A 21,304-nucleotide genomic window follows, 5' to 3' on the forward strand; every position below is an offset into this window, starting at 1 on the left:
CTCTTTCTGAATCTGTGGAGTGTAGTCCACCAGGCTTCTCTGTCCATGGGATTTTCCAGACAAGAATACTGAAGCGGTTGCCATTTCCTTCACCAGGGGATCTTCCCAACCCATAGATGGAACCCAGGGCTTCTGCATTGGCAGGTGGATTCTCTACTGCTGAGCCACCAGGGAAGCCATAACTACCTATTAGGAAGGAACTAATTTTTATACCATTTTACAGATCAAGAAACTGTCTTCATATGGTTAAGTAACTTGCCCAAGATCACACAGTTAGTATATGAAGGAGGCAGGCTTTGTTTTGTATCCATGAGTTTTGATTCCAAAAGACATACTTCAAACTACTACACTCTATTCCCTCTCTACGAGAGGGTAAGTTTTGCTAACTCTCTTTTAGAGAAATAAAATTAACAGAGGAAGCTCTTTAAATATAAGTATTGCTAGAATAAATTATTTCATGCATGGCATACAAACAACTGAAATATTAATCATAAATCATTCTCATTTCTTCATTAAAGTATAATGAGAACGTCCTTCTACTCCAAATTACTATATATACTTAAAACAAACAGAATGACCTTATAAATATTATATAATTCAGATTAGATAAAAACATGTATATAAAATATTCAAACTTTAGCTTTTTCATATATATTATAAAATATAAATTTGAAATAGTACAAATGTTATATTAAAATGTAAATGAGAATCTAGTATATCTCAAATTCATCACCAGAAGAGCATACATTATTGATACATGACGTGTCCTAACTATACACAATTCTAGGTGCTCGAGAAAGCCTTTGATTCAATGCTAGAAAAATGCTGGAATTGTATACTTTCTTGTGAAACTGGGCACAAGTATTATCCACTTAATCAGATGCCAAATTTTTCCTATAGCTTGAGAATAACTTAAAAAGTTTAAATGGTCAAATATGACAAACTTCATATACTCAGCTTTGCTTGATCTGAGAGATACAACATCACTCAAAGTTATCTTCACACGCAGCTGTAACTGACATATCCAGTATCTACTACTTTAACACATATTTCACGTACATTCTGACTGGAGGATGTTAACTACAAATTGTGGCATCTATGATGTTTGGCTAAAATCATCTCACTAAGGTCCATCTGAGGAAAGGTCCTATAGTGCAAAGCCAAAAAGACTACAATTATATTTTACTATTGATATTTACTTGATGGTAGCAAAGATATTTCAATTAAGTTAAAGTTGAATTTAAGATTGAATTTCACTATTTCATGGCCATGACAAATAAAACTAGGCTTAGGCCAAGCCTCTTGATAAATTTGTCCCAGTGACAACAAATTTAACTAGGAAAATAAATTGATTTAATTAAATTCATCACAACTAGAAGAAAAAATAATTAAAAGTGAGAAAAGAAATATAGCATAGATCCTAGAAAATAATATTACATTAAGAGACACTCTCCCAAAATATTACATATAGCATACCATTCCAGAAAGCTAAACTAAAAAAAAAAATACACACTTTTGAAGGGATACATATAAATGCAACAAAATCATATAAAAAAGAAAAGAAAGAAATGGCTACCAAAGAAGCAGGAAAAGAAGTAAGGGTACAAGATGGTCGTGGGTACCATTTGTTTAGTGTCACTTTATAATTCATAGTGCTTATTAAGTTATTTTACACAAAAACAAATGAATATATGAATGAGTGAAATCAAGCCACACCTAGAAAATGAAGTGAGTGTGTCATGTAATAAAGGTTACAATATTTCCAATTCTCAGCACTTCCCAGGTGGTTGAGATGGTAAAGGATCTGCCTGAAATGCAGGAGACCTGGGTTCAATCCCTGGGTTGGGAAGATCCCCTGGAGGAGGGCGTGGCAACCCACTCCAGTATTCTTGCCTGGAGAATTCCATGGACAGAGGAGCCTGGTGGGCTACAGTCCATGGGGTCGCAAAGAGGCGGACATGACTGAGTGACTAACACACACGAGCTCCTATGATGCAGACCGGGTTTCCTTCTCCATCTCTCATTGCTTCCTTCATTGATTACCTACTGTTCATGCTAGTCCCTGGTTTTGGATGCTTCCCTGTCGTTCAGCATCTCCTCCTTCCTAAGCCCCACTTACCTAATAATAAGGCCTGGCACAAGGGCCACCACATCCACAGATTAGCCAGTCTGACATCTGTCTACACTCTGTGCCCCAGAGCACAGTAAATGTATCTCTATACCTGAATTTATCTACGCTATTTAATTACATAATGCTAATTTAGCAAATTGTTGGTGACTATTTACCTCTATTATTGAGGCAATACACAAGTTTGGAGAAAAAATAAACACAGCATATGCAATGTCCTCAAAGGCTTTGTAAACTAGAATGATATACCTGATGGCTCAGATGGTAAAGAATCTGCCTGCAATGCAGGAGACCCAGGTTCGATCCCTGGGTTGGGAAGATACTCTGGAGAAGGGAACAGCTACCTACTCCAGTATTCTGGCCTGGAGAATTCCATGGACTGTATAGTCAATGGGGTCCCTAACAGTTGGGACACAATCAAGTGACTTTCACTTTCTCATAATAAAAGAGGCAGTATCAATAGATCTCACCTCTGACTGTTTCCTACCACTTAGGAATGTCTCACCACACTAGGCAATGCTTGTCCTCTGTTTCAGAGAAGAGCAGAGGTGCTCCTCTTCATTCAGAGCTCCTTTCCCAGCTAGCCAGAGACATTCTTGCATTTGTAGCTCTCTTTTTACATGTAATGACAGAAATTCAAATGTTAAAAGGCTTTTGCACTTGTAATATTGGTCTTCATCCTAGTTTTTTGTTTAAAAAAAAAAAGCTGTAGCAGCTAAATATATGCATGTCCTCAAACTCCATTGCAGCTATAGGTGACCATGTGACATAGCTCTTAGCCAAAAAACAGAAACGTCCTGAGAGGAGCTTTCCCAAATAGAATATTTTCCTAATAATGATTAAAAAAAAAATGGACACTTATACCTTCTTCTCCTTGTCCTTTCCCTCTTCAAGATACACATCTACAGTAAATCAATTATACTTCAATAAAAATTTAAAGAAAAAAAAGATACATACCTATTATATATATGGGCTTCCCTTGTGGCTCAGCTGGTAAAGAATCCACTGGCAATGCGGGAGACCTGGGTTTGATCCCAGGGTTGGGAAGATTCCCTTGGGGAAGGGAAAGGCTACCCACTCCAGTATTCTGGCCTGGAGATTTCCATGGACTATAAAGAGTCGGACATGACTAAGATCAAGGACAGGACTGGAATCAAGATTGCCAGGACAAATATCAATAACTTCAGATACGCAGATGACACCACCCTCACAGCAGAAAGCAAAGAAGAACTAAAGAGTCTTTTGATGAAAGTGAAAGAGGAGAGTGAAAAAGTTGGCTTAAAACTCAACATTCAGAAAACGAAGATCATGGCATCTGGTCCCATCACTTCACAGCAAATAGCTGGGGAAACAATGGAAACAGTGAGAGACTGTGTTTTTTTGCGCTCCAAAATCACTGCAGATGGTGATTGCAGCCATGAAATTAAAAGACACTTGCTCCCTGGGAGAAAAGCTATGAACAACCTAGACAGAACATTAAAAAGCAGAGACATTACTTTGCCAACAAAGGTCCGTCTAGTCAAAGCTATGGTTTTCCAGTAGTCATGTATGGATGTGAGAATTGGACTATAAAGAAAGCTGAGCCCCGAAGAATTGATGCTTTTGAATTGTGGTGTTGGAGAAGACTCTTAAGAGTCCAAGACCCCTGGACTGTGAGGAGATCAAACCATTCAATCCTAAAGGAAATCAATCCTGAATATTCATTGGAAGGACTGATGCTGAAGCTGAAATTCCAGTACTTTGGCCACCTGATAAGAAAAACTTCCTCATTGGAAAAGACCCTGATGCTGGGAAAGACTGAAGGCAAGAGGAGAAGGGGACGACAGAGGATGAGATGATTGGATGGCATTACCAACTTGATGGACATGAGTTTGAGTAACCTCCAGGAGTTGGTGGTGGACAGGGAAGCCTGGGGTGCTGCAGTCCACGGGGTCACAAAGAGTCAGACATGACTGAGTGGCTGAACTGAACTGAATTATATATATATATATATTATACATGTACATACACACATCTATTAGAGAGAGAGAAAAACAATGTCTAGAATTGGTATAGCCACTTTGCGACCATAACAATAAAGTCACCCTAAGGTTGAAGGTTCAGAAACCAGAACCAGCCTTGGTCGTCAGTTACTTCTTTGACCAGCTGTGTTGGCTATAGACTGCTTACCTCTAGACTTCTGATCAGCTGAAAATAAAAGGCTCTATCTGGTTAAGCCACTGTGATGCTTTTCTCTTACCATCAGTTCAGTTCAGTCGCTCAGTCGTGTCCGACTCTTTGCGACCCCATGAATTGTAGCACGCCAGGCCTCCCTGTCCATCACCAACTCCCAGAGTTTACCCAAACCCATGTCCATCGAGTCAGTGATGCCATCCAACCATCTCATCCTCTGTTGTCCCCTTCTCCTCCTGCCCCCAGTCCTACCCAGCATTAGGGTCTTTTCCAATGAGTCAACTCTTTGCATGAGGTGGCCAAAATATTGGAGTCTCAGCTTCAACATCAGTCCTTTCAATGAACGCCCAGGATTGATCTCTTTTAGGATGGATTGACTGGATCTCCTTGCAGTCCAAGGGACTCTCAAGAGTCTTCTCCAACACCACAGTTCAAAAGCATCAATTCTGCGGCACTCAGCTTTCTTCACCGTCCAACTCTCACATCCATACATGACCACTGGAAAAACCATAGCCTTGACAAGATGGACTTTTGTTGGCAAAGGAATGTCTCTGCTTTTAAATATGCTATCTAGGTTGGCCATAACCTTCCTTCCAAGGAGCAAGTGTCTTTTAATTTCACGGGTGCAATCACCATCAGCAGTGATTTTGGAGCCCAAAAAAATAAAGTCTGACACTGTTTCTACAGTTTCCCCATCTATTTCCCATGAAGTGATGGGACCAGATGCCATGATCTTAGTTTTCCGAACGTTGAGCTTTAAGCCAACTTTTTCACTCTCCTCTTTCACTTTCAACAAGAGGCTCTTCAGTTCTTCTTCACTTTCTGCCATAAGGGTGGTGTTATTTGCATATCTGAGATTATTGATATTTCTCCCGGCAATCTTGATTCCAGCTTGTGATTCTTCCAGCCCAGCGTTTCTCATGATGTACTCTGCATAGAAGTTAAATAAGCAGGGTGACAATATACAGCCTTGACGGACTCCTTTTCCTATTTGGAACCAGTCTGTGGTTCCATGTCCAGTTCTAACTGTTGCTTCCTGACCTGCATACAGGTTTCTCAAGAGACAGGTCAGGTGGTCTGGTATTCCCATCTCTTTTCAGAATTTTCCACAGTTTACTGTGATCCACACAGTCAAAGGCTTTGGCATAGTCAATAAAGCAGAAATAGATGTTTTTCTGGAACTCTCTTGCTTTTTCAATGATCCAGCAGATGCTGGCAATTTGATCTCTGGTTCCTCTGCCTTTTCTAAAACCAGCTTGAACACCTGGAAGTTCATGGTTCACGTATTGCTGAAGCCTGGCTTGGAGAATTTTGAGCATGACTTTACTAGCGTGTGAGATGAGTGCAATTGTGTGGTAGTTTGAGCATTCTTTGGCATTGCCTTTCTTTGGGATTGGAACGAAAACTGACCTTTTCCAGTCCTGTGGCCACTGCTGAGTTTTCCAAATTTGCTGGCATATCAAGTGAAGCACTTTCACAGCATCATCTTTCAGGATTTGAAATAGCTCAACTGGAATTCCATCAACTCCACTAGCTTTGTTCATAGTGATGCTTTCTAAGGCCCACTTGACTTCACAACCCAGGATGTCTGGCTCTAGGTGAGTGATCACACCATCTGATTATCTGGGGCGTGAAGATCTTTTTTGTACAGTTCTTCTGTGTATTCTTGCCACCTCTTCTTAATATCTTTTGCTTCTGTTAGGTCCATACCATTTCTGTCCTTTATCGAGCCTATCTTTGCATGTAATGTTCCTAAAGCAATTTTAACTAAAGTAATATTCCAGTTTAGAAGTGATAAGTAGGCTGAATTAACTTCCTGTTCAAAGAAAGAATAATAAATGCAAAGAAGGTGTGAGGACCAAAAATTTTTCTTGAGCTTAAAAAAGCATAGCTTTAAGAATGGAATCCTTTAAAGGATACTTCAGAAAATGTGACTTTACAAAACTGTCTTCTGTTCATAGTAGAATTCAAAGTATAGACCTTTGAAATAAGAGCTGAGAGATGAGAGGGTAAGATAATGTACTGATAGGAAAAAGGAATTTGGCTAGGAGGTGAGTTAAAATTAAAAGGACATAAATTAAAGGTAAAATGGCCAAAGTAATATATTCATGAGATTAGAATCACTCAAGATGGGATTCACTGAAGAACAAAGACAACACTGGTGAAAACTGAACACTAGTGTGTAGAACAAAGCAGCTGTCTCCAATATGTAAGAAACTATCAGAGATTAAAATCATGAGAGAAGAAAAGGCAGATGCAATTAATGGAAAAATGATGTGCCAGCCACAATCACTTCTGTTCTTAAAGAAAAAACCATCTGAAGAAAAACTTAATAAAGCTGAGTTATAATAGGACTATATATTACAGCATAATTATACAATTTAATATAATAGTGCAGTATCTTCCTATAAAAGAAAGGCTTAAGTCTGCAAGGCTTTGAAAGCTTGTAGCTATTATTTATAATATGTAAAATTTGGAAACATCCAAATGACTAGATATGCAAAATTGGTTAAAAGAATTTTTGTACCACAAATGACAGACTAAGACATTTTACTTTTAAACCATGTATTCAAACAACAGTGAAAAATATGAGCAACCACTGAAATACATTGAGAAATGAAGTAACAATTACAAAGTGCATGTACAGAATGATAGTAATTGTTTCAATAATATGTGCAATTGGTTAGAAAAATACCGAAAGCAGAACAAAATGCTTACTGTGGTTTAAGATTTGCAGATTTGTTCTCCAATTTTTTTCCTACATTTCCTCTAATAAATGAAAAATAAGTCTATTTTTAATCACCTCTCCCCATCTTACTTTTGGGTGAATTTGGAGCAGTTTAGTTCTAGTGTCTTTCTTGTGGCTTTGGAGGCTTCTTTCTATCATTTTCAGTAATGTTTGGAGTTTAGATAAGAATTAAAATCATATCACTTAAGTAAAATGACTATGATCTGATCTGTTTTATCACAACTGACTATCTTCATAAATCAAACTTGTGATTTTGCCTAAGACAAGAAAATACTGGGCAAGTTATGTTTTAATAACTTTGTTTAAAAACTGTGAAACTCCAGAATCTAAGCATATGTTTTCAATATGCAGACCTATTCTGGGGTACTTTTTGTTTTCAGTATGAAGCCATAAATATTTTGGAACAGTAAGTTTGTCTCCAGCTTTTCCATTTGTCCTATCACTCTGTCTTTTCAATTTTGCTAAATTTCACTTAGCTGATTGATAGTTTTATATACTTAATATAGGTTGGTTTTTAAAGAACATATGTAGGATCATAAATCTTTATTTAGTAAGCATTGTACTTTTCTGGAGTAAACAGAGCTATAGGTTTAACTGAAGAGAAAAATGTCATGTTATTTCCTCTCAGCTGTTTTCTAGAGTGAAAAAGATTTTCATGGTAAAGCTCAGCACAGTATTAGCCTTTGGCAGTGAACTAGGGAGATGAGGGTGTCAGTTCAAAGAAATATTTGAACTTGAAAAAATGGATTGTTGATGTTATTATCTGGAGGTTAGTTCACTGGCTCCTGGGTTCTTAACTCCCCGTAGACACACAGAAATTCACAATGAGAGCCTCAGGCAGACCCAGGTAGCACTGCTTCTCCGCCTCACCTTTGCTTCCCCACTTGCCATGGTGTCTGCAAGGGAAGTGGTGAGAATTCCTCAACTAAACCCAAGATAAAGCATCCAGAGTGTGACATTCTAATTCCTGCTCTGCCCCTGGCTTGCCAGCGAGCTCAGATAAGGTGCTTATCTGGTCTCTGCCTAAAGCAACCTGCAAAGTGAAAAGCATATTTTGATCCCAACTCTCTAGGATGCTGCGATGGTTAACTAGTAAATTATCTGGAAGCTGAGAAGAAACATAGCTATGCTTAGAGATCTCAGTTTATTCAAATAAACTCTTTAAATTCCTAGCTATCGTGACATCCCTATGCCCAATCACCCTGCAAAAATGAGGAGGAAATAATTTAAGGAGGAAGAGGGTTCCAATAAGTAGAACCACATGTTAATTTTCTAGATCAACAAATCCCTACTGGAACTTAACACAGAAAAGATTATCTCATCTGTGGATAAGCTTTTGTTCATTCTTTGACCAGATTTAACAGTTATTTTATTTTTATAAAATTTACCACACTAACATTTACATTATTTTGTGGTTCTTCCATCATCAGTTTTTTTTTTCCTGTAGTCACTTAAGTTTGAATGAGGCAGCAAATCAACTGCATGTATCTCTGTAACCTTATCTCAACAGCCTTCTTTTCTTCCAAAGTAGTCACCTCATTAGTGGTTATACTGATACAGATTTTTAACCAGTGGTTGTCCTTAAAAAAAGGTCAGATACTATGTAGAATGTATCTTCTCCCACATATTTGTCCTAAGTTGCTGTTCAGTCATTAAGCCATATCCAACTCTTTGTGATCCCCACAGGACTGTAGCCCACCAGGCTTCTCTGTCCATGGGATTTCCCAGGCAAGAATACAGGAGTGGTTGCCATTTCCTTCTCCAATTTGTCCTATAGTTTCTTATAATATAGTCTTTAAGTTATATGATTGAAAAAAACAACAAATACTGAAAAAGAATTAAATACATAAACACAAAACCCAAATGCTATATACATATTTTTTAAACAGATAAAAATGGCTTTCTTTCTAAAATGTGGCTTAACTATACCCATGGTGTGCTAAGCTTGTTTTGGAATCATCTGGCAGCTCCAAGTAAAACCAGGCCAGCGGAGGAACAGTCGGGGCTACTGGTTCCTGGCACCAAGGTGTCACTACTCCAGCAATTCAATCCACACAGTTATTCTCCAGATGTTTTTTGTGACGTATGGCGAGTCATTGTGGATTCCTCTGTATGACAGAGAGGTCCAACCTTGAGGAAGATCGGTAGCCCACATCCTCTGCTTTGATAGGCTTAATGATATGGCCTGGCTTGGTGACTACCTTGGGCATGGTCAGCTTCTGGAAGGCCCTCTGGGTGTTCCATGTAGATCCTATGGGGGTCTGGATGCTCCTTTCAAATTGTTGATGGTGTGTGAACGGATGTGGAAGGCCCTGCACCTGATGAGCTGCTGCACGGATGTTCTGCTTCTCGCTGATAATCACATTAGGCAAATTCTTGTCTTTCCTTGGAGGACCCACAGGGGCTTTAATGAGAAACCGGCGTCTCTTCTTGGCACTGGGCTTCAGGTCCATACCACCCCACTCGCCCCAGCCAGGCAGAGTCAGGTCCAAGTCCTTTGGCTTACTCACCTCCACAGCTTCCCTCTTCTCTTTCAAAAAGTCTCTGATGACATCATCCCCAGCAAAAGCTTCCTTTATCATCTGCCTTTGATCTCTCTCTTCTTCATCTTCCAACTTGTGTATAGTCGTGGGAACTGCCAAGGACTTCACGGAGGGCGATTTTGTGGTTAGGAGGTTCTGGAGATCAATCATTAGCTCCTTCCTTTTCCTCTCCTTGGGGGCGCCAATATGATTACTTAGATTCTTCTCCAACTGCAGCCCTTCCACTGCAGTTTTGGGAAGCTTCTTATTTTCAACACACCCTTCTCTGCCCAGCTCCTCCAGCTCGTCCAGAGTCCGAGCTCTCTCTGGGCTCTGCAGCAACATGGGCTCCTCTTCCTCCCTGGCAGGTTCCTCTCTCTGAGCTGTCCTCGCTGAACTCAGTTCTTGCTTCCCTGACTGATGGTTCTCCTTGATGAGCTTCTGAGACAGTGCCCTCAATTTGGACAACACCTCCTGGCTGCTAGGATCCTTTGTTACACGTCTGTGCACTGGCTCTGCCATGTGGCTGAGCTCAGACTTCTGTCTAAATGATCGCCTTTCCTCATATTCTTTAAAGAGAGTTTCTTCTTCCACCACTGCTCTTTCTTCCTCACTTTCAGAAGTCTCCTGGGCTTCAGGCTCAGCAGGATCTTCCAGGTCTTTCTGGACCTCAGCCTCTTTGGCATCACTGAAGTGATTCCACAACATCCAGGGGTTCAGTCCGTTTGCCTTTATCTGCACCCCATTCACCATGTCAGGGACAAGGGGTTCTTCCTCTTCCTCCTGGCCTCCCTCCTCTTCCTCACTCTCAGAGGCCGCCTGGACCTTCTGCGTCAGCTCTTTGTTCCTGGCCAGCTGTTCCTGCATAGCCTGGTGAGCCTCCAGGTCATATTTGGCCATAATTGCCTTTGATTTTGCCCATTTCCCACTGTTCTGGTGCTTAAGGCTCATTCGCTCCATCATTCTGGCCTTGTCAAGTTTTTCCAGTTCTTCCAGTCCCGCAGCAGGATTGACCTTCTGCACCTTCTCAAAATCTTTCAAGGCTTGCTTGGCCTTTCCTTTCTTCAGAATTCTGTGATACTTTTTGCTTTTGATTCTCTTCTCTCTTCGAGCCTTGGCCTCATAGTAGGACTGCAAGGCCCGAGCCCTTTGAAGCTCTGCTCGGCGCATCTTTACCTCTTCCAGGCTCATAGCTTTGAGAGAGGCCTTTTCCATGGGAGTCAGTAAAGGGTCTGTCACGGGCTGCCTGTTCTTATGGAGAAGATTAAAAATATCCTGCTCCAGGGGAGTTCCTGCCTTCCAGCCACTGACCACATGTTCCATGGGAGCAAAGGCTGACTGGGGCTTGCTCAGGGGAAAAACCAGCTGCTCTGCTTGCCGGTTCTTCAGAACGACAGGATCCCATTTGGAGAGGATTTGGGAGCTTTTATTGAATGCCAGTTCTCTGTGGATCCACTCAATCTCTTCTCTGTGAAGTGGTAACTCCACAGTCTTCTTCGATTTCACTCGATTCAGCTGCTTTTTCACGGCAGCCAATGAGGATGAAGTTTTAACAGGCTCAAGCAGATCCGAAAGGACTAGCTTTTCTCCTGATCCTTCAGAACTTACACTGAACTCTGACACCTTCAGACTAGCCTCAGACCTCTCAGCCAATTTCTGCCTATCCTTTCCATTAAGTGAACTGATTGATTTCAGAAGCTTCTGATGCTTTCTTTCTCCATCATTTTCCCCTTCATCTTCACTGGTGCTCAAGGGGTAGTCTTTTGGCAAATCCTCTAGTTCTTTCTGTTGGTTCGAAGCCAGAAGGTTGCTCTCCGCAGCCTGGTTCACACTCATCTCAGCAGCCTCTCTCTCACATGGACCAGGAGCGGAAGTCGAAAGCAATGCTGTATTTTTATTGACAGGCAGCATAGCATTTGGGGAAAGCTCCCAATTTCTTCCTCTGAAATTGGGGATAATAAGGGTAGTTAATACAAAGACTCAATAGACCTAATCTTTTAAAATGATTACAATAGCATCTGACACGTAATAAACAATCAATAGATGTTATCAATTACCATTATTCTATTACAAAGATATATAAATCTTGATCATACTGAAGTTCTGAATATCTAATAAATGAAATCCAATGTTAAGGGCAATTTCAAATACTATAGAAAATTAATGATGTGATAATATTTCTAAAGTTCTTGATTTAAAGATGGGAAACAAAATTATCTACAAAAATCAACCAATAATTAGATTATTTTGTTCAATGTTCTTTTTATGCAGACATCATGATATAATGGAGGTATGATGACCTCAAACACATTATTCTTACTTATTGGGAGTTTTTACCTGTGTTTAGCTACCACTGTGCCTAGCATATAATAAATACATACTACAAGCTACATAGTATTACTTATATTACTCCTAATATTTAAACATATATCATAAACTTCCTTGTAATGCTAGCTAAGTGCTAAATACATATTCTAGATAAGTGGGCAAGATGACTTCTAGACACTTGTTCAAGGAAGACATTGTGGCAGAATTAAATTTGAGCTCCACTTAAACTAATAGGTAGAAAGGATTTTGTACATTTTGCTGTGCTATGCTATACTATGTTGTAACATATTGTATATATTTATATATAACTGGCATACATACTACAGTGAAGTAATCCATACAACAATTATTTAAAGTTCTGTTCCCACACTTACTACTACATATTTTTTTAAATTAAGAAAAAACTATATAAAAATTAAAGATACTCAAATTCTCAGGAGTGAGAAAAAGACGAAAAAACAGTGAGCTAATAAATAGATTTTCTATGAATCATACTAAGAAAAAAAAAAAAATCTAGCATGCAGCAAAACTCCAACAAAGTAAACTCAGCAAAAAAACTCAACTGGTAATAGAAGCTAGGTACTTCCTGCCACCCTCTCTGTGTTTTCTTGTCGTAGTCTTCTGTGCTTTGACTTAAGGAAACGGAAAGAGCTACTGAAAAATTCTGACTCATCACTCCCAAAACCCAAATCTTCATTCCTGCCATCCCTGGATACCATCTCCTTAAAATGTGTACTAGTCTTACTCTGTCTTAACACTGCTCAAGTGAAAACAAATTTCCTGTTCCAGACACTACCTAATACAACTTCTACCATCCCTACCATGATATTTACATGGTTAAAATTTTTGTACACTTACTATATTTAAAGTGTTGAAGAAGCATATGAATGTGGTTTTAAGAAAGAGCCATGGGAAGAACATGCCCACTCACAGAGAACATCTTAAAGTTCTTGATGACACCAGAACACAGACCTGAGGGGACCGTGGACCCACCCAGGTATTTTTCTGGAGTGGGAAGGGAATGAGCTCCAAAGAAATACATGAAATAGCTTTCACCCTCAACCACCTTTCTATTAGGGACAAAAGACTTTCACAGACTTCACAGAGCACAGAGCAAGATAAATGATAAGTGCTACATTTCTGAACTTCTAGAAGGCACCGCAGCCTTGTTTGGCTCTGGACCACCAGTGTACAGTAGTGCTCAATGGTTGGAACACAGTGGCTCGTCAGTAAATGTTTGCTGAATGAATGACTAAACAAGTTAATAGAAGTGAGTGAGAGAAATGTTTCCTTGCAGCTACTCATTTCATCAAGGCTTCTTGAATCTCTACACAGATCCTTTAGGAATGCAAGGATGGAGAAAAAATGAACTCTACCTTCAGAACTTTATACTTGGTGATCCTAACCTCTAAATGAAGTAAAACTATCCAGGGCCACAAAATTTTATTTTGCGAAAAAAACAGAGGAACAAAAAACAAAAGACATCATTTAAGAAAGTAAGACCAGCATGTCTCGGGGAAGATGGGGGAAGAGTCTAACAAAATTGAAACATATTACATAGAAGTCCTATAAATGCCAATTAAATGCTAATACAGTTATATAAAGTGAGATGGAAAATATGCAAAAATACTACCACTAGTAAAGATAGATAAAAACAGTGTGTTTAAATAAGATGAAGGGTCAACTCTGTAGAGGACAAACATTTTTATCTACATAAAAATTAGAATTTTCCATTTCAGAATGGCAGACTACATACCTGCATTTCTCTTCTCCTTTTGAGGCCTTGTGAAAATAACAACAAGAGCATAACAAAGTTACAGTCCATCAACAATAAAGAGAAATGGTGGAAGCCAATAGTGAACGGGGTCTATCCAAAACATTCTATAATAATGAAAGTACACAGTGAAGGACGCAGAAGGGTCCCACAGCTGTGGAGAGCAGCCACCTGCTCATCAGGATTTCAGAGCAATCAGCCCATTGCATGGTCTCACAGAGCCTGACAGTAAGAAACTGAGCAGGAGGAGATGGCTTAAAGGTCTTATATGAAATTTTTAACCCATACCCCCTTCTAGCTATTGCACACAGGATGCCAACAGCCAAACATGTACACTCCAGAGAAAATTAAAAAGGTCTTTGCTAGTAATAATACTATACTAGAATGAACTACCTGCCAAAGAACTAGCCCAGCTAATAAAAGTGTTGCGCTCAGGGTAAGGCCCTTAGCATTCCGGCGTTTGGGTTCTAGAATTAAAACCAGCTCCCCTTCTGTTCTTCCTAGAAAAAAGCCTTACATCACACAAGCCCTATTCATGTACCCAGAACTATATTAGGCTTTCTATTAAGTCATCCCTTGATGTGGACAAAAATTAACCCTGTTGTTTCAAGTATCATTGATAGGCTGGGACCTCTCAAACCTATTAATATATCGCAATACCAGTTTTATGATATTTTCAAATCCCCCAAAACAAATATTATATGCTGAAAAGAAATTATATAAACACAAAATCCATATGCTGTATTTTTATTGACTAACAGCACGGTATCTGAGGAAGGCCCTCAATTTCTTCCTCTGAATACGTCTCTTAGCAAATGGGTAAATATTCACTCAATGCAATGCTGATCCAAGCCTGAACTGTTATGAGCATTCAGCAAAGTAATCCAACAGTGTCTATCAATAACAAAATGTACATGTCCTCTGACCCATAATTCCCCTTTTGAATTTAATTCAATAAAAGCATTTTATTGAATGAAATCAATTCAATATAAAAGCATTAGTATATAAGAATATATATTACATATATAAGTATCTATGGCAGCATTGTTTACAGTAACCAAAAAAAAAAATCCTCAATAGTGATATTAAATTTTGAAAAAGCTAATTTTTAAAAAACAAATTTCAAAAACATATGTGAAATTATACCTTATTTTTAAAGAAAAAAAATCATATGTACAGGCATATATGTGTGTACATATATATATTAATAACAGGAAAAATATGAACATATACACACAAGATCATTAGCAATAATAACCTAAGGGGGTGGGGTTGGGAGGAGTGTAGCAAAAAGTCTTTATATACCTCTATATTTTTTTCTGATTATAAGAAACATGTAAATATTTTCTCAATTTAAATTTCAAACAAAATAAGGAGGAAAAGTTCAATGAAATTTTTTAAAAAACACAGAAACAAAGAACAAAAAAGAATCAATTACAGACTTAAACAGTACCACACAAACAGGGGAAAAAATCTCCACAAAGAATTGTTTGCTCTTTAGAAGAAATCATGGACAACATGAAATCAATAAAACAAGACATCCAAGATGAAAGGATAAGACAACAGAATAAAGTGAAGGATGAAATAGAAAAGCAAAAAAGACAAAGTGGAGATCAAAACATCACTATCAGAAAAATAATAAATACATGCAAAACGGCACAAACAGAATATATGTGGCCAAATACTGAAAAAAAGGCCAAATGAGCAGAGAGAACAAAGACAAAGAGATTACATATCTCTGAGAAAAGAGTTAATAGATGTATCAGACAAATAATGCTGATCCAGGAGAGGAAAATAAACTGTACTTTATTTCATGGAAATCTTGTATTCTGTCCTATAAATGGAAGAAAGAGAAAAGGTTCATTTATATATTGAAGAAAATGTCCATGAGATGCAAGAGGAAAAAAATGAATTTGTGGACTAAAGAAGTATACAGTGCTCAGAAAATTTAAAAAAAATAAACAGAGGCATCAAAACTGAGACATATACTGGAAATTTTCCGGGACTTTATAAATTAAAAATCAGTCCAAGAAGAATATACTCAGGAAAAACAAAAAAGACACAGGGATGGAGGAGGTGTGGGAGGGGAGTAAATCAGGTGGGAATACTGCCTGTATAGCGGAGGAGAAAGTTTGAATGGAAGAACATAAGAGTGATGATTTCCACTATTCCACTCTCTACTCTCTCTCCTTCAAAACTTGACCTGAGGGCAGGGACTTGCAAAGTTTATCACATTTGCCCAAAAAATTTAGTTGGGTGACATACAGGCATTTTTACTTTAACTGTGAATAAGGTTTTCAGTTCAGTTCAGTCGCTCAGTCGTGTCCGACTCTCTGCGACCCCATGAATTGCAGCACGCCAGGCCTCTCTGTCCATCACCAACTCCCGGAGTCTACCCAAACCCATGTTCATCGAGTCGGTGATGTCATCCAACCATCTCATCCTCTGTCGTCCCCTTCTCCTCCCGCCCCCAATCCTACCCAGCATTAGGGTCTTTTCCAATGAGTCAGCCCTTCGCATGAGGTGGCCAAACTATTGGAGCTTCAGCTTCAACATCAGACCTTTCAATGAACACCCAGGACTGATCTCTTTTAGGATGGATTGATTGGATCTCCTTGCAGTCCAAGAAACTCTCAAGAGTCTTCTCCAACACCACAGTTCAAAAGCATCAATTCTGCGGCGCTCAGCTTTCTTCACTGTCCAACTCTCACATCCATACATGACCACTGGAAAAACCATAGGCTTGACTAGATGGACTTTTGTTGGCAAACTAATGTCTCTGCTTTTAAACATGCTATCTAGGTTGGCCATAACCTTCCTTCCAAGTAGTAAGCGTCTTTTAATTTCATGGCTGCAGTCACCATCAACAGTGATTCTGGAGCCCAAAAAAGTAAAGTCTGACACTGTTTCCACTGTTTCCCCATCTATTTCCCATGGAGTGATGGGACCAGATGCCATGATCTTAGTTTTCTGAACGTTGAGCTTTAAGCCAACTTTTTCACTCTCCTCCTTCACCTTCATCAAGAGGCTCTTTAGTTCTTCTTCACTTTCTGCCATAAGGGTGGTGTCATCCACATATCTGAGGTTATTGATATTTCTCCCGGCAATCTTGATTCCAGCTTGTGTTTCTTCCAGCCCAGAGTTTCTCATGATGTACTCTGCATAGAAGTTAAATAAGCAGGGTGACAATATACAGCCTTGATGTACTCCTTTTCCTATTTGGAACCAGTCTGTGGTTCCATGTCCAGTTCTAACTGTTGCTTCCTGACCTGCATACAGGTTTCTCAAGAGACAGGTCAGATGGTCTGGTATTCCCATCTCTTTCAGAATTTTCCACAGTTTATTGTGATCCACACAATCAAAGACTTTGGCATAGTCAATAAAGCAGAAATAGATGTTTTTCTGGAACTCTCTTGCTTTTTCGATGATCCAGCGGATATTGGCAATTTGATCTCTGGTTCCTCTGCCTTTTCTAAAACCAGCTTGAACATCTGGAAGTTCACGGTTCACGTATTGCTGAAGCCTGGCTTGGAGAATTTTGAGCACTACTTTACTAGCATGTGAGATGAGTGCAATTGTGCGGTAGTTTGAGCATTCTTTGGCATTGCTTTTCTTTGGGATTGACTTCTTCCAGTCCTGTGGCCACTGCTGAGTTTTCCAAATTTGCTGGCATATCGAGTGCAGCACTTTCACAGCATCTCTTCCAGTCCTGTGGCCACTGCTGAGTTTTCCAAATTTGCTGGCATATCGAGTGCAGCACTTTCACAGCATCACCTTTGAGGATTTGAAATAGTTCAACTGGAATTCCATCACCTCCACTAGCTTTGTTCGTAGTGATGCTTCCTCAGGCCCTCTTGACTTCACATTCCAGGATGTCTGGCTCTAGGTGAGAGATCACACCACCGTGATTATCTGGGTCGTGAAGATCTTTTTTGTACAGTTCTTCTGTGTATTCTTGCCACCTGTTCTTAATATCTTCTGCTTCTGTTAGGTCCATACCATTTCTGTCCTTTATCGAGCCTATCTTTGTGTGAAATGTTCCCTTGGTATCTCTAATTTTCTTGAAGAGGTCTCTAGTCTTTCCCAATCTGTTGTATTCCTCTATTTCTTTGCACTGATCACTGAGGAAGGCTTTCTTATCTCTCCTTGCTATTCTTTGGAACTCTGCATTCAGATGAGAATATCTTTCCTTTTCTCTTTTGCATTTCGCTTCTCTTCTCTTCCCAGCTATCTGTAAGGCCTCCTCAGACAGCCATTTTGCTTTTTTGCATTTCTTTTCCATGGGGATTTTCTTGATCCCTGTCTCCTGTACAATGTCACGAACCTCTGTCCATAGTTCATCAGGCATTCTGTCTATCAGGTCTAGTCCCTTAAATCTATTTTTCACTTCCACTGTATACTCATAAGGGATTTGATCTAGGTCATACCTGAATGGTCTAGTGGTTTTCCCTACTTTCTTCAATTTAAGTCTGAATTTGGCAATAAGCAGTTCATGATCTGAGCCACAGTCTGCTCCTGGTCTTGTTTTTGCTGACTGTATAGAGCTTCTCTATCTTTGGCTGCAAAGAATAAGGTTTTAAATAATTAAAAAAGAAAGATCGGTTCAGTTCACTCAGTCATGTTCGCCTCTTTGCAGTCCATGGATGGCGCACGACACGCTTCCCTGTCCATCACCAACTCCCAGAGCTTACTCAAACTCATGCCCATCAAGTCAGCGATGCCATCCAAACATCTTATCATCTGCCGTCCCCTTCTCCTGACTTCAGTCTTTCCCAGCATCAGGGTTTTTTCCAATGAGTCAGTTCTTCACAACAGGTGGACAAAGTATTGGAGTTTCAGCTTCAGTATCACTCCTTCCAAAAAATATTCAGGACTAATTTCCTTTGGGATTGACTGTTTTGATTTCCTTGCAGTCCACGTGACTTTCAAGAGTCTTCTCAAACACCACAGTTCAAAATCATCAATTCTTCAGTGCTCAGATTTCTTTACAGTCCAACTCTCACATCCATATATGACTACAGGAAAACCATAGCTTTGACTAGAAAGACCTTTGTCAGCAAAGTAATGTCTCTGCTTTTTAATATGCTGTCTAGGTTGGTCATAGCTTTTCTTCCAAGGAGCAAGCTTGTTTTAATTTCATGGCTGCAGTCACCACAGGCAGTGATTTTAGAGCCCCCCAAAATAAAGTTTTCTCAGTTTAGTCACTGTTTCCACTGTTTCCCCATCTATTTCCCATGAAGTGATGGGATCAGATACCATGATCTTCATTTTTTGAATGTAGAGTTTTAAGCCAACTTTTGCACTCTCCTCTTTCACTTTCATCAAGAGGCTCTTTTGTTCTTCTTCACTTTCTGCCATAAGGGTGGTGTCATCTGCATATCTGAGGTTATTGATATTTCTCCCGGCAACCTGGATTCCAGCTTGTTCTTTATCTAGCCTGGCATTTTGCATGATGTACTCTGCATAGAAGTTAAATAAACAGGGTGACAACTCACGGCCTTGACGTACTCCTTTCCCAATTTGGAACCAGTTTGTTGTTCCATGTCCAGTTCTAACTGCTGCTTCATGACATGCATACAGATTTCTCAGGAGGTCTAGTATTCCCATCTCTTTAAGAATTTTCCACAGTTTGTTGTGATCCACACAGTCAAGGCTTTGGCGTAGTCAATAAAGCAGAAGTAGATGTTTTTCTGGAACTCTTGCGTTTTTGATGATCCAAAGGATGTTGGCAATTTGATCTATGGTTCCCCTGCTTTCTCTAAATCCAGCTTGAATATCTGGAAGTTCATGTTTCACGTACTGTTGAAGTCTCACATGGAGAATTTTGAGAAGCACTTTGCTTGCATGTGAGATGAGTGCAAATGTGTGGTGAACATTCTTTGACATTCCCTTACTTTGGGATTGGAATTAAACTGACCTTTTCCAGTCCTGTGGCCACTGCTGAGTTTTCCAAATTTGCTGGCATATTGAGTGCAGCACTTTCGCAGTATCATCTTTTAGGATTTGAAACAGCTCAGCTACAATTCCATCACCTCCACTAGCATTGTTCGCAGTGATGCTTCCCAAGGCCCACTTGACTTTGCATTCTAGAATGTCTGACTCTTGGGTGAGTGATCACACCGTTGTGGTTATCTGGGTCATGAAGATCTTTTTGTATAGTTCTTCTGTGTATTCCTGCCACCTCTTCTTAGTATCTTCTGCTTTTGTTAGGTCCCTACCATTTCTGTCCTTTATCGAGCCCATCTTTGCATGAAATGTTCCCTTGGTATCTCTAATTTTCTTGAAGAGATCTCTAGTCTTTCCCATTCTATTGTTTTCCTCTACTTCTTCGCATTGATCACTTAGCAGGGTTTTCTTATCTCTCTGTGGTGTTCTTGGAACTCTGCCTTCAAATGGATATATCTTTCCTTTTCTCCTTTGCCTTTCACTTCTCTTCTTTTCTCAGCTATTTGTAAGGCCTCCTCAGACAACCATTTTGCCTTTTTGCATTTCTTTTTTGGGGGGATGGTTTTGATCACTGCCTCCTGTACAATTCTACAAATCTCCGTCCATAGTTCTTCAGGCACTCTATCAGATCTAATCCCTTGAAACTATTTGTCACTTCCACTGTAAAATCATAAGGGATTTGATTTAGGTCATACCTGAATGGTCTAGTGGTTTCCCCTACTTTCTTCTATTTAAGTCTGAATTTTGCAATAAGGAGTTCATGACCTGAGCCACAGTCAACTCCTGGTTTTGTTTTTGCTGACTGTATAGAGCTTCTCCATCTTTGGCTGCAAAGAATATAATCAATCTGATATTGGCATTGACCATCTGGTGATGTCCATGTGTAGAGTCGTCTTTTGCGTTGTTGGAAGAAGGTCTTTGCTATGACCAATGCGTTGTCTTGACAAAACTCTGTTAGCCTTTGCCCTGCTTCATCCTGTACTCCAAGGCCAAATTTGCCTGTTTTCAAGTCAATTCTTGACTTCCTACTTTTGCATTCCCGTCCCTTATGATGAAAAGGACATCTTTTTTTTGGTGTTAGTTCTAGAAGGTCTTGTATGTCTTCATAGAAAAATAAAGATAATGGGAAAACATCAGACAACAAGAAGTCAGCAGAGAAAGTATTCAATATTTCAGATACTTGAGTCTGAAATCACATCATGGAGATGGCTAACACTAATACTTCTCAAAAAAAAAAAAAAAAGGTAACTTTTTTCTTTATTCTATCATGCCCTTTCCTCTCTATCTACTTTTTGAGACCAAAAGCAGAAATTTGGTCAAAAGTTGCTAAGGCATTCCAACTGTGATCAAGGAAGCACACTGAAAGTTTCCAAATATAAACAATTTCTGCCCTCTGATCATTTCTACCGTTTTTCAGAAAAGACTCTGAAAATTAAATTTCCTCTCAAAACAAATAAATATAAAGAAACATTCTTGCTGGGTCCTAATTCTCTACTGAATTTTTGCACCACTTGACTTACCTGAATTTCTCATTCCTTATTTATGTTTAGCCTCACAAATCACATGACGGTATAATTGAAAATAAATCCTATTCCACTTAACCTGTGGAGCATTGTTGCCAAGCTTAACCTGGTTGACACTGGAACTGGGGACCAAAAGGAGAGTTAAAATCACGGGCCCAAAAC

The 21,304-nt window shown here is 39.4% G+C and overlaps 2 protein-coding genes across 11 annotated transcripts in view; both read right to left on the reverse strand.

Moving 5' to 3' along the window:
• The window catches only part of MSR1 (macrophage scavenger receptor 1), a 681,840-nt gene that overhangs the window by 473,987 nt on the left and 186,549 nt on the right, over window positions 1-21,304 (reverse strand). The window lies entirely within an intron of this gene.
• The window catches only part of LOC145518056 (U3 small nucleolar RNA-associated protein 14 homolog A-like), a 201,013-nt gene continuing 186,557 nt past the window's right edge, over window positions 6,849-21,304 (reverse strand). For 3 of the 4 annotated variants that reach the window (XM_081521499.1, XM_081521501.1, XM_081521500.1), the window contains one exon: window positions 6,849-11,513. In XM_081521499.1, coding sequence (XP_081377625.1) covers window positions 9,143-11,482 — 2,340 coding nt within the window. In that variant the 5' untranslated portion in view covers window positions 11,483-11,513 and the 3' untranslated portion in view covers window positions 6,849-9,142. Of the gene's footprint in view, window positions 11,514-13,655; window positions 14,130-21,304 lie in introns of those variants that run through there. The other variant, XM_081521502.1, reaches the window with a different exon arrangement.

The sequence above is a fragment of the Giraffa tippelskirchi genome, chromosome 8, assembly GCF_054371585.1.
Source record: "Giraffa tippelskirchi isolate mGirTip1 chromosome 8, T2T-mGirTip1v1.2.pri, whole genome shotgun sequence".
Lineage (NCBI taxonomy): Eukaryota > Metazoa > Chordata > Mammalia > Artiodactyla > Giraffidae > Giraffa > Giraffa tippelskirchi.